Source organism: Mastomys coucha, unplaced genomic scaffold (assembly GCF_008632895.1).
Source record: "Mastomys coucha isolate ucsf_1 unplaced genomic scaffold, UCSF_Mcou_1 pScaffold14, whole genome shotgun sequence".
Lineage (NCBI taxonomy): Eukaryota > Metazoa > Chordata > Mammalia > Rodentia > Muridae > Mastomys > Mastomys coucha.
The window spans coordinates 136,107,760-136,121,726 of NW_022196896.1; the positions used below are offsets into that span (position 1 = coordinate 136,107,760).

The 13,967-nt window shown below is 39.8% G+C and overlaps 1 protein-coding gene and 1 long non-coding RNA gene across 3 annotated transcripts in view; one reads left to right on the forward strand and one right to left on the reverse strand.

The window, feature by feature from the left end:
* LOC116088900 overlaps window positions 1–3,328 on the forward strand; it is a 5,600-nt gene extending 2,272 nt beyond the window's left edge. The window contains exon 3 of one of the 2 annotated variants that reach the window (XR_004118070.1): window positions 3,058–3,328. This is a non-coding gene — a long non-coding RNA (uncharacterized LOC116088900). The remainder of the gene's footprint in view (window positions 1–3,057) is intronic. The other variant, XR_004118071.1, reaches the window with a different exon arrangement.
* The window catches only part of Ndc80 (NDC80 kinetochore complex component), a 38,602-nt gene that overhangs the window by 13,327 nt on the left and 11,308 nt on the right, over window positions 1–13,967 (reverse strand). Inside the window, exons 7-12 of the mRNA XM_031368726.1 lie at window positions 10,462–10,551; window positions 7,453–7,546; window positions 5,982–6,088; window positions 4,935–5,079; window positions 1,981–2,186; window positions 198–350 (exon numbers count right to left, since the gene is read on the reverse strand). Of these exons, the coding sequence (XP_031224586.1) occupies window positions 198–350; window positions 1,981–2,186; window positions 4,935–5,079; window positions 5,982–6,088; window positions 7,453–7,546; window positions 10,462–10,551 (795 nt within the window). The remainder of the gene's footprint in view (window positions 1–197; window positions 351–1,980; window positions 2,187–4,934; window positions 5,080–5,981; window positions 6,089–7,452; window positions 7,547–10,461; window positions 10,552–13,967) is intronic.

A 13,967-nucleotide genomic window follows, 5' to 3' on the forward strand; every position in this document is an offset into this window, starting at 1 on the left:
CCTCAAACTCAGAAATCCGCCTGCCTCTGCCTCCCAAGTGCTGGGATTAAAGGCGTGTGCCACCACTAGGAGGACAAGGCTTTTAAGTTCAAAAGTTATTTGTGAGACAAGATTTCTGCTGCTTGGAAGAAGGGGAGAGCAACCAGTGTCTCGGTCCTGAGTCTAGTCGTGGCAGACTCAATTGGACACATACTTACATACACTTGAGTCCTGTATTTGACAAGGCAGTTGGCACCAGCCTCAGGATTAAACTTAATTTCAAAGTCATAACCTTTGGAATTCTCAGCACTTTTTGGGATAAGCTTCAATTTTCTAGCCAACTTGTGGTACTCTGCTAACTGTGCTTCAATCTGGTAAAGAGAACACAACAGAAATGTTAACGTGAAGTAGCCTATACCGTGTGCTGGTGAGTAGCACACCACTGCCCCTTCATTAACTCCGTGTACTTTAGATTAAGTCCATGTTTCGCTCTCAACTACAATCTCAAACCTAGATAGTAATATGAGATAAAGCTAAAACTTAGACTTGACAATACGTAAAACACTTTAATTACAAAAATAAATGAAACAGATAATGTACATTTCAAACTGTTAACTCTGTTAAAAATATTTTAGTAGTTCATATCTCTCTGTCCTTCAATGCTACCACTGCATTGTGTTATCCAGAAGGCATTCTTTCCCTCTAATGGAGCACCAACGTTTCTCATGCTCTAACTTTTACATTGTTATGTGACGTAATTGTTCCATTTCATTAGCTTAATGTAAAGCTCTACAGGAGCAGATATAGAATACAGCCTGTCCATTTCTCCCTCCCAACCTCCAACTCTTTTGTGGCCTTGCTGCAATATAGTGGCTCTCTAAGACCAAGGGGTAGTTTATCTTTCTACTTCTTCTGGCTCCCCTTTTAGTCTAACGCAAAAGCCTCCAGGAGCTCACTGCTTCTGTCTCTGGGTTCCTTCCCCCACAGTAACACTTCTGATCATCTAGATGCAGATGTAGCATTATACTTCACAGGAGAGCTGGAAGGCAACTGCCAGAGCTGAAACATGGGGCAAAATTTAGCACAGAAGAAAAGGTTCCAGATGGATCGTTTAGAGCGAGTGCAGTGTCCTACAGAAACTCTCATTTAGAGCAAGCGCTTGTGTCCTACAGATACTCTGATGCTGCTCTCAGGTTCGCAGCATACTAGGCTTTTTCACGAGGCTGGACTTGGCCCCTCCCGAGGCCACTGCTTACCTACTTCCTACATTTTTTCCCCTGTCAGTTTATCATCGAAATAATTTGGTCATTCCTTTTAGCTTCATAGACCCGAAGTTTACTTAGTCCAGAGATTTGTAACTGCCCCTTTCTTACAGAGCATTTGAGAGGTACCTGAAATAACTTCACTTGAGATTCACTGATGTAGTCTAAGTACCCTTCATTTTCTAAAGAAGCTAGTAGAGGCTATGAAAGGTTAGATGATGCAGACTATGCATGCAGACAATGGCAAATTGAAGGCTAAAGCTCAATCACTGTTGATCAAATTCTAGGTTCAAAGACTTGAGGTGTTGAATCCTTCTCTTTGTTGTTACGGATTGAACCTGGTATCCTGAGCATAAGCCTGTATTCGCTCCATCACTGAGAATTATCTCTGTTAGTTCTTACAAATGTGGATATAAAGTTCCTTTAGATACAAGAGTGGAGCTTGCCCCCAAGTGTCAGGAAGATAGGAGAATGTAGGTGACTACTTACACTGAATGGCTTGCTCACGCTATGCTAGAATAACATACATGATCCACTCCCCCCTCCCCCGCCAATTTCTTGGTTCATTATCAGAAAACTGAGTTTATCTTAAATTTGCCTGACATATGAATGTTTTACTTGTGAAAAAAATGTCAGCACCAGAAGAATGTATCACTTTATCCTCTGAGTTCCTCTTGGTTACACAGACCTGTACTAAGGTCAGCTGTGATGAGGTTGCTAAGAAGATGGTATGACTTACCGCCTCTTTGCCTCTGGCATATTTTAATTCCTCATTCCACATTTGTTGTTGTTCAGCTTCCAGGTCTTTGGTTAATTTATTAATAGTCTGCTGCAATTCATTTTTCTCATGATTTATTCTCTCAATGTCAGCGACTGAAAACTTCTGGTTATCAATGATACTCTGTAGTCTAGTGTTTTCCTGTTTAACTGTTTCATGTTCTAGCTCTGAATTGGAAGAAACAAAAAATGTCAAGTTTCTTTAATTTGTACAAAGAAACTGATGGTGCCATTTAAGATGGCTGACATTTAAATGTCCATTTTATACACATACATCCTCTCTTTTGGGTAACTGATCCTATTCAATAAGGATATAAGCCAATGCAACTAAAGTTTTATGTTAACCTCTTCCACACTGGCTTTACTACAGCTTCAGAAAGAATGATATGACAAATAGGTCTATCCAAGGTTATACTTAAAACTTGAAAACAGGTACAGTTTGACTCTGTTAATGTTCATTTTAAATGCTTCTTCTAATACTCTTGTACAAATTCTTTGAACTATTCAGAAATGTGGTTTTTATAGTATAATTGGTAAGCTCTGCCTCTGGGCTAGTTTACATATGTTACATATCTGCACAGAAGCATGATAGATGTAGAGAATTTAAATATGTCCTAATCATTTGTAGTCACAAATGGCTTTAAATAATCAAGGAAGCTAAAATATTTAGAGAATTAAAACAAATGACAGATGAAGTATTATTCTTTCTTCAACTAAGCTTATAATTTTGTAGACAAAATATTCTGATAAGAATAAGACATAGGAGGTGCAAAAATGGTGTGGTTGGTAAAGTGCCTATATGAGAAATTGCAGTTTCAGAAAAACTGTAGATGTTCATAGATTTATTTTTAAACTGCAGTTTGATAGCTCTGTGGTTTTAGGCAACCTCTGCTCTGCTTCTGGTGTCACAGAAGTTAGCAAGCAATATGTGTCATAACATTTCCTAAAGGATGGCTAAGGTTGCTACGTGTTCCTAAACAGATGTTACAAAGACACAGGACACACAGGAGCCTCCTTAGCTGTGTTTCTGGTTTTACAGGATGGTGCATGTACAGGTTTCCATCTTATTTCAGCTGCTGACTTGTTTATATGGGACTGACAGAGGATAAGACATCAAGAACTCTGCTGATTAAGGCCAGTAAGAAAGCTCAGCCTGTAGACCCTTGATGTGCAAGCATGGCAAACTGTGTTGGAGTTCCAGAACCAAATGAACTCTGCAAGAACTGTCCTTTTACCTCTACATGTGCCCTGTGGTATGTTCTCGCACATATGACACATACGTGCTAAATAAAAATGTGAAAATTATCAAAAAGGAATCTAGCTTATGATATAAAACAACATATTCATATAGAATATACTATGATATATTGTATACATATAAAAACACATACAAGATCATATTCAGAAGACTTCTGTTCTTTAATAGCCTGTCTATTGGCTTCAGAAGCCATGTACTCAAGCCAGGCGGGAACAGTAGTGCACACCTATAACCCTAGTGCTTGGAAGGTGAGTTAAGGCCAACCTGGGTTGCTCAGCAAGCCCCTGTCTAAAACCAAAGAAATTACGTACTGAAAATGAGTCACAGTGGGTGAGCAAGGACCAACTCCTCTGGGACATGTCAATATCACCTTCTCTGGAAAATGGTCTTTGAAGGTGGATCTGAGAATGCTGACGTGAGATGACCCTAGATTATGCAAGTGTACCTTCAATATCATCATTAGTGTCTCCGTGAGATAGAGGCAAAGGGAGAGAGAGCTCATGAAGATATGAAGAAGACACGGGGCCAGAGAGAAGCTCAGAAGGTTGGAGCACTTGTTGTTTCTGCAGAGGCCCAGGTTCAGCACCCAGAACCTACATGGATAGTTTACCAACCACCCACAGCTCCAGTTCCAGCAGATCAGACACTTACATCTGACCTAAAGGCACCGCACTTAGATGCAAGCAGAAGAAACACTCATAAAATTAAAAACAAAAAACAAAAAAGAAAAAAAAAAAAACAAAGAATAGGAGGAGGAAGAGTAAGAGAAAGACAATGACTGAAGAGTGTGGTAGCAATTTATAACCATAGCTAAGGAGGCAGGATTTTGAGTTTGAGGCAAGCTTGGGCTATGTATTAAAAAACCTCTGGCCAGATGGTGGTGGTGGTGCGCGCCTTTAATCCCAGCACTTGGGAGGCAAAGGCAGGCGGCTTTCTGAGTTCGAGGCCAGCCTGGCCTACAGAGTGAGTTCCAGGACAGCCAAGGCTATACAGAGAATCCCTGTCTCGAAAAACAAAAACAAGAACAAAAAAACCTCTGGAGGCTGAGGCAAAAGGATCATCAATTCAAAGCCAGTGTGGGATACAAAGACAGTCTGTAAAAAGGGGGGAAAGGAAAAGGAAACAGTAAAGGCAATGGAAAGACAGAGGCAGAGATTAGGAGCGATCTGGACATAAACTCAGGAATGTTACCAGCCTCAGAAGCTGGAAAAATGCATTTTCCAACTTTTCTGAGTCCCTTGCTGAGCACAAATTTATTGAATCTTAGATTACATTCATAATTGTGAGAGGAAAAATGAATTATTATTTTGGGTTTTCGAGACAGGTTCTCACTATATAGCTTTGTCTGTCTTGGAATTCACTATGTAGCCCAGACTGGCCTTGAACTCACAGATATCCTCCCACCGCTGACTCCCAAGTGCTGGGATTAAAGATACACACCACTATGCCTGGCTGAGAGAATAAATTCTTATTGTTTTAACCCATGAACTGTGTGATAATTTGTTACAGCAGACTACTACAGAAAGCACTGTAAAACTTGGTAGACAACAGAAAGTTACTGTAAAGGGAAAAGATTACCTAGATGTTTGCATATTTGATATGTTTGCAGAGTCCCATGGGCCATCTTAATAACTTCTTTTACCATTACCTTTGCTTACCTAATCTACCAATTTCTTCATCAAGACTACTCAATTTCTGTTCCAGAATGGATGAATGAGACTCCAAATTGCTCATGTATGCTTTATAGTTTTGAACATCTGCTTGTAAGGAAGCTTTTAGTTTCCTCAATGATATCAGACGATTCTTGAAAGAACATATTAAATTAGTTATTTTCACCAAGAAGCATTCTGTATTTTAAAGAAAGCAATATTATTTACATTTATATTAGAGGAAGTCAAAAGAACTAGAAAAAATAACTATAGTATTATTATTATAACTTAAAAATTTAATGAGTGACTTCAAACAGTTTAGGATAGGAAAAAAACGAAGACAATGTAGGAGCTCAAATATTTAGTATCTGGTGACCATGCAGAACAATCTGGATGCTCCACTAATAAAACACAAGATAAAGTTAAGATGCTGCTACCGAGGGTGGAGAGATGGCTCAGGGTTGAGAGCACTGGCTGTTCTTCATAGGACCCGTATTAGACTCCTAGCACCCACATGGTAGCTAACCACCTTCTGAATCTTGAGTTCAGGGGATCTGACACCCTTTTCTGGTTTCCATGGGCACTGTTAACATGTGGTAGATAGATATGCATACAGGCAGAATACATACACGCGCACACATACACACACAAAACCAAACCTATATTGTCATCTTGCTATTATAAAATCTTGTAGGTTACTCTATACTCTATAAGCCAGTTTGTTACCATTCTGTTTCCACCAACTGAAACCCAGGGCCTCTTGAGAATAGTGTTCCCTGCAAGTAAATACTCAAGGGACCTTGATAAAAGATATGTAAACATTCAGGAATCTTTCATCACCCATGACTGATGGACCACAAGGGAAACAAACAGCATAGACACTGCATGGTTTCACTGCAAAGACTATAATATGTAAAAAAAAAAAAAAAAAAAAAAAAATCTAACTTTTAAGAGTGAATTTGTTAACCCATTTAAAACACCTTCCATAAGAGTCTTCTGAAAGAGGTTCAAGAGTCTAAAGAGCTGTCAAGTGAATTCAGAAACATGTTTACTAACCGGTTCTTTTTCTCTTTCCTGCTCCAGTCTTGCAATCTGTTCATTTAGTGTTTTGTTTTCTTCTGCTAGAGATTCCAGCTTGGACAAATCTACCTTGTACAAGTCCTCTGGAGACAAAGCCCAAACACTTCATCAGAATTAAACTATAGAGCTCCCCAGGTTCTCAGCAGCTTGTTCTCTCACTCCCTAAACCACGAATGTGGCAGATACTGCTGTCTGTACTGGCAAGCTTTATTTTCCTCCTGGAATGTCCCGTTGCCCTTAGCCAGCTAAAGCTTTCTTCCACTGCACTTGTTGCTGTTTGCCTACAGTTCCTCACTGAATTTCCATTCCTTTCTACCTAACAGAATATGAGCTCCTGAGGCCAAGGTTTTCTGTTCTTCACATCCTACGTTTGGTGCCTGACACTTGGGTACATAATAAACACTTATTTGAGTAGATTCACTTATGTTTTTAATTATAATAAAAATATTAAGTATTTCAGTACATGATTTCCATATTAGATCAAAATGACTTTTCCTTTGCGTGTGTTATGTATGCTTATGTGTCATGAGTCTGCATGTATGCACGTAGAAGCCAACGGTTGAGGTTCTTCAGTCATTTTCATCTTGGATCTCAAGCACCTCCTTTCCTAGTGCTGAGGCTACGGACCACCTGCCGCACTTGTATTTTTATGGGTGTGGGATCCAGACTCAGGGCTCCAGGCTTGCTGAGGATGTACTTAATTGACTGAACCCTTTCTCTAGCCTGACTTTTGCCTTCTTAAATCTATTCATCTACTCCTTGTGCCATGTGCACAAGCTGGAACTCTCCTTGTCACTCTTTAGGATGACACAATCCTGGAAATCCTAAGGGAATGCTTCTGGTTTCCCTCTCACCTTGAGTGTCGCATGGGTGTCAAGGTGACTTTCCCATATCACTGCATAACACTAAAAGAAAAGTAATTTACTTGAAACACAGTGGCCTGCTAACTCCTTCCAAATTTCAATAGAGAGACTTTACATACTTTCATTAAGTAGTGCTATAACTTCTTACATATTAAAGCATGGACAAATATCTTTTCATTCCCAACAAAGAGCATTTCTTATTTTATTTTATTTTATTTTGTATCTTTTCAAGATATGTAGGCCTGGCTGTTCTCAAACTCATTTTGAAGACAAGGTTGACTCTGACATCAGCAATCGCCTTCCTTTGTATCTTGAGTACCAGGATTAAAGTCATGTACCATGACTGTCTGGCTCATTTGGTATTTTATTACATTGCTCTCTAGTATGCAAAGCTTCTGAGAGATGATGTATTTCTTAAATTCATGTAACTAGTAAGGGTTATGACTCAGGCCTGACTGTAACAGTTATTTTTTTGTTTAACCATTAAAGAACAATTTGTAGGAAAGTAGCTCATGAGAAGTCAGGCATGACAAGATAAGCAACCACCCAGAATGAAGTGACGGTGCAGCAGGGGGAACACTCACTCAGCTTCGCCTGCAGCTCGGCATCCATGTCTTCGAAGGTGTCAGCCCCGGTCATGAACTTCTCATAACATTTTTTGGTGTAGTCCAGAAACAACTGATTGGATTAAGCAGATTTTTAAAAACAAAGACATAACTCTCTACTTTGTTTCATTTTTTTTTTCAGACTGAAAATTCAAATTTGAATGAAAATTAAGCCAAGAATAGTAAGCAGTTATATAAATTTCTAAGAACCAAAAATTAAAAACTTGTAACTATGCTACAAAGATGTACACAATGTATCATTTATGAATAGGGATGACAATATCTAATTTGGATAGAGAAGATGGTTTGAAGCCAAGCCAAAAAGCTTGCTAATAAATGTAGTTCAACATAAAATGTACAAATTTAGTCTTCTTTAAGAAGAATGCTGGGCTGGAGAGTTGTAATAGCTGAGAGCACTTGCCTCTTTTGCAGAGAGTTCCAGCACCCACATGGCGCCTCCCAACCATTTACAGCTTCAGTCCCAGAGGGATCTGATGCCTTCTCTGACTTCCTTACACATACATATATGCAGGCAAAATACTCATAAACATAAGGAAAACAAATGGCTTAGTGGTTAAGAGCAACTGTTGCTATTGAAAAGGACCTGATTTTGGTTCTCAGCAGCCACATGGTGGTAATCCAGAGGATCTGACATCCTCCTTCGGCCTCCACAGGCACGGCACACAGGGACAGACACATACATGCAGACAAAGCACCCATAGACTGTGAAGCACTTCTGTGCATCTATAAGATTGGTAGAACAGATCAAAAAGAATGGACCTTATAAAAAACTGAAATGAGCTAAGATATCTAAGACCAACAATTAATCAGACAGGGATTAGTGATAATAAAAGCTACAACCACATGGAAACTTCATGTGCATAATGACATGATAAGCAGAGACCTAAACAAGAGGCTATTAGAGCTGTGAATCCTTAGTCAAGAGAAAGGAACTCCTTGTTTTTCATCATGAAGCATTTTGACCAATGTAGTTCAGGCTGCCTTGGAACTCACTATGTAGCCCAGTCTGGCCTTCAACTGGTGAACCTCCTTCCTTAGCCTCCTTGAATGTTGGAATCACAGTGTGTGCCACCAAATCTAACTCTAAGAGTGACTAATCAAAATGTTCCATGGCTTAGATGAAGTATATACCCACAAGATGAACAAATTTCCTTTGCACCAAGTCTGTGCTTACTAAGAAACCCTCTCATTACCTTGATATGGAAGGGATACTCTAAACAGGCAGAAAGCATTCCTGTAGCCAGAAAGGTAGGCCACTAATGTAAATTAATGCCACTTCAGTTTACTTTCTTGTGGGTTGGTTAAGAGTGAATCAGTTTCTCTGGTTGTGAACAGTTTGGACTTTTAAAAGTGTATAGTCCCACAAAGCTGATGATCAGAAGCTGGTGAAGCTATCCTGTGGTAACTGTGCTATAACTGCGAAGGGCAGGTACTCAGCAGTTCCCCAAGTCCTTCTCTATACACTGTCATCTGAAATACCAGCTTAGATGGCCAGTAACTCTCAGTGCTTAACCTTTAGGTTGAAGGTCAAGAGGATTGACAGCCATATGTGGAATGTGAGGTAGAAATAAGTGGGGTCTGGAATGCGTGCTACCTGCCTGGGATCATTGTCACTCCTTAGGACTGAGCCCAGGCCTCTGGATATGTGAGGCCTGTGCTCTGAAGAGCATGTGCACACACAGGCGCGTGCGCACACACACACGCACGCACGCACGCACGCACGCACGCACGCACGCACGCACGCACGCACGCATGCACATGCACATCATGGTACTGAAGCTATGCTAATCAGTTAATGTGTCTTTGAGCCATCTCTCAGGCATTAATAAAAGATGATTAGGATGATTACCACTTTTCATTTTGTAATAAAGGATCTAACAAGATAAGGCTAAGACTAGTGCACAAAATTACTCTGAGAGTAAATTTACTCTCTCTCTTCTCTCCCCCCACCCCCTTTCTCTCTTGCTTTGTTTTCTTTCTCTTTTGTTTTTTGAAACAGGGTCTTACCATGTAGTCCTGGCTAGCCTGGGATTGCCTATACAGACTAAGCTGGCCTGGATCCCACAGAGAACCGCCTACCTCTGCCTCCTGAGTGCTGGGATTAAGGGTGAGTGCCCCTGGTTGCATTTGTACTTTTCAGTTAACATTTCAATTAATTAACTAGTTAATTAATTAATTAATTTTTATGTATGTGAGTCCACTGTCGCTCTCTTCAGACACACCAGAAGGAGGAATCGGATTCCATTACAGATGGTTGTGAGCCACCATGTGATTGCTGGGACTTGAACTCAGGATATCTGAAGAACAGTCAGTGCTCTTAACTGTGGAGCCAACTCTCCAGCCCCTCAGCTAACATTTTAAAGTTTCTGTAATTTTAGGAAGTTACAGTGTCACTTCAATAGTAGGCACACTATTAAGTGTATCTTTTTTTAAAGATCAATTTACTAAAAACATTATTTTGGATTTATTTTTATGTGTATTTTGCTTGAGAATGATTATTCATGTCATTAATCCCAACATTTGGAAGTCAGAGGCAGGGAGATCTCTGTGAGTCAGGAGTCAGCCTGGTGGTCTACATAGAGAGCTTTAGGACAGTCAAGGATATATAGCAGGAACCTCGGCAACTTTGACAAGGTTACCTTTGATGGCATCTCCAATACCTAGAGCTACCTGACCCCTGACCTCTGGAAAGAAACTGTTCACCAAGTTTCCTTATCAGGAATTCACTGATCATCTTGTGAAAAAACACACCAGAACAGAACCTCTGTTCAGAAGACCCAGGCTCTGGCTCTGGCTACCTGATAAGAGTATTTATACAAGAAAAAATAAAGTGAATTAAGTATGTTTAAAAATAAAAACAAGCACAGAAATTTATTAGAAAGCAAAAGAAAAGTTCTATAAAAGGATAATTTTTAGTTAAATATCAAAGCAACCTCTGTATATTATTTATGGTAACGTAAAGTATACCTTATTATGTTTAATTCCATCTTCAGTTTCTTCTCCCCAAAGCTGCCCATCATCAAATAAAGGTGAGCTTTCTTTCATGGCACTATGAATCTAAATAATATACAAACAACATATTAGGTTGTCTGAGTTAATGATCTGTAAAATTCACTTTGAGTAATTTCAAGAAGCATTTAATCATATAACTTAGAGTTCTAAAAAAGAGATTATATTCAGTTTTAAATATGACCCTTCATATTTTAATAACTAAACACTTTGAGATTTAGAAAGAATGAGTTCTGTCTTTAGTTCTGTTCCATAGAGGGAAATATAAGGATGCTTGTACTGTTATTAATACAGTGAGCATACATACATATTTTTTACATTTATTTATTTGTTTATTTATTTGTGTATATGTGTGTTTGTGTGTGTGTATGCGGATGTGCGTGCGTATAGTACACCATGCATGTGGACACCAGAGGACAACTTGTGAGAGTCTGTTTACTTCTTCCACCATGTGGGTTCTCACACCATCATGCTTGGCAACAAGTGCCTCTATCTGCTGAGGCAACTTTATTGGCACTATATTCACATTTTAACATAACTCCGAGAATGCAAAAAGAACGGTCACATATAGGGTAAATCAATTCATCCTCTTATATGAACTCAATTTAGATGTTCAAATGAATTAACTGGCTTTTATAAATATATTCAAATATAAACTTTATTCTTTTCTTTCTTTTTTTTTTTTTTGGAGACAAGGTCTCTCTATGTCATTCCAGCTACCCTAGAACTCTGTATATAAACCATTCTGACCCCAAACTCAGACATCAGCCTGCCTCTGCTTCCCCAATGCCAGGAGCAAAGGCGTGCGTCACCACACCCAGCTCTTAAACTTCCAACTTTAGCCACAAATATGAACTTTAGATTGAATTTTACAATATGAAATTTTAGAAGCACTATAGTTGTTTACACTTGAAATAGGTAAGAATGTGTTTGTCTATTTGGGAGGCTAAAGTAGAAGGAAGAGGAGTTTGGCCAGGCTTGGGTACATAGCGAGACCCTGCCTCAAACAACTAACAAAACAACTCAAAGATGGGCTTCACTCGAGCAGCTAAGTCTTGGGACTACAGATGGAGCCTTAGGAAGACGGTGCTTTTTACTTAGCAGAGCTGCTTGCCCTGCTACCTTTTCCTATGCTGAAGGCACCAAGCTGAAGACCTTCTCTAAGACTAGCGCAGATTCAGGGAAGTGGCAGAAATGCACCCTTGCTTGTCCTTCTTCAACACGTGTGGAGTGACAGACTTCCTGGAGTCTGAGAGAAGGGGAGGACAGAGCTCAGGAATAAGTCTAAGTTACCTCCCAGGTAGATCGTCTCTGCTGTCTTGTTAGTACTGCTACACCAGATATCAATAATAACTTTTATTTTGAGGTTCTGGGAACTGAACCTAGAGTCAGATGCATGTTAGACCAGAATCTATTACTGAGATATTCTTAAGTTCTTTTACTTTTTATCTTGAGAGAGGATCTAAGTTGCCCACACTGGCCTTAACCTCTCTCCTGGCCAGGAACCCATGATTCCTTCCTAAAGAGCTGATTATTATAGGCCTAAGCAGATTCACTTCAGTAGGAAAAACACTATCTTTTATCTGAATATATGATGATTACATAATTTTAAAAAATCTCTTATTTGTAAACAGTTGTAGTAATAGAGAATAATTTAGGACAGGGGTAATATCGTTCATTAAGAGCAATGAGACACGAAAGGCTCAGCAACAGTCACTTAGAAATATCATTATGAAAACATCAAAAACGAATGGACTTAAACATGTTGCTTCCTATGAAGAAAACTATATTTTACTGAAGAAACAAAGAAGTGAATAGATAATAAAGTTAATACCGTCCTAAGTGACAATTATCCCAAACTCTCAAGGTGGGAATCCTTCCCTAAATGTTTTTTAATGTAATTTGAAACCAGTGGAGATGTAGGTCTCTGTGTGTGTGATAACAAGATGTAGAACTTTAAATAATATCTGTAGGCTGGGAAAATGCTCCATGAATAAAGTGCTCACTGTACAAGCATGAGGACCTCTGCATCTGTAACCAGTGCTGGGAGGTGGAGACAGGTGGATCCTGGGGTCTGGGCAGATGGCTCAGTGGGTGAAGTGCTCACTGTACAAGCATGGGGAACTTAGCTTGGATCCCAGCACCATGTAAAAGCTGGGCATAGCTGTTCATATCTGTAAACCAAGCAGTGGGAGGTTGGGTGGGCCGCTGAGACATGAGAATCCACCTCTGATCCACAATATGACCCTCATCATGGGTTAAAGGTAAAGCTGTTACAGTTTGAGTCTAGAGTGTACACAGCCTTGACCTTCTCCCCTGCTTGACCTTCTCCCCTGCACCAACCAGAAACAAGCTTCCCTCCCAAACCAGCATTCTAGTACACTGATAAGAAAAAAAGGAAGGGAGAGTCAGAGAGAGCAAGGTAAAAAGCACCCTATACAGTCCTGGTAGCCTAGGTTTGATCCCACACATATGTTATTGCATGTATGTGTGTGCACTTGCACATGCACAGGCACACACAGAGTAGTGATAATGATGATGTAAAAGGAAAAAAGAAAGTGATAGGTAATTATTCTTGTATGAAACTTTCATTTCCAACTTTAAAGACAAAAAAAAAACATGAAAACAATTAGCTATATTTTTTTTCTTGTCATGTTGTCAACTATTACAAACATGAACAAGATACCTGGCTCAGTAACCAACTCCAAAAAGTTGTCCTCTGACCTTCCATGTATGCCATGGCATAAGCATGTCTACACACAACTTACACACACTGAAATAATAAATTAAAAAGCCCTTTAAAGACATCAGGGCTAGGAGGTACAGCTCAGTTTAAAAGTCCTTGCACAGCATACAAGAGGCTCAAACACTAATGGAGTGAAGCGGGGGAGGGAGGGCAGGCAATGAGTTTAGGGAACTACAACCCTAACATAAACCTGGACATAAGCCATACACTGAAGTCCCAGTTTCATGGGTGTCTGAGGTGGGAAGATTTTAGGACTACCTGTGAAGCACAAACGCAAAGTTTCCATTCAAGATATTCCAGCCTTCCTTTCTCCAATCCAAAGCTACCTGATAACAAAACGAAACACATAAACTGTCTCCTCCCCAATCACTGACTCAGTTTGAGATATAAGGAGTTTCCTACAAAACGGTTAAAGTTAAAAGCTGGATGCAGGGGCACACACTTGTAGTTCTAACACTGAGCAGACTGCAGTAGGGTTAAAGTTAAAGCTGGATGCAGGGGCACACACTTGTAGTTCTAGCCCTGACCAGACTGCAGTAGGGTTAAAGTTAAAGCTGGATGCAGGGCACACACTGTAGTTCTAACACTGAGCAGACTGCAGTAGGGTTAAAGTTAAAGCTGGATGCAGGGGCACACACTTATAGTTCTAGCACTGAGCAGACTGCAGTAGGGTTAAAGTTAAAGCTGGATGCAGGGGCACACACTTGTAGTTCTAACA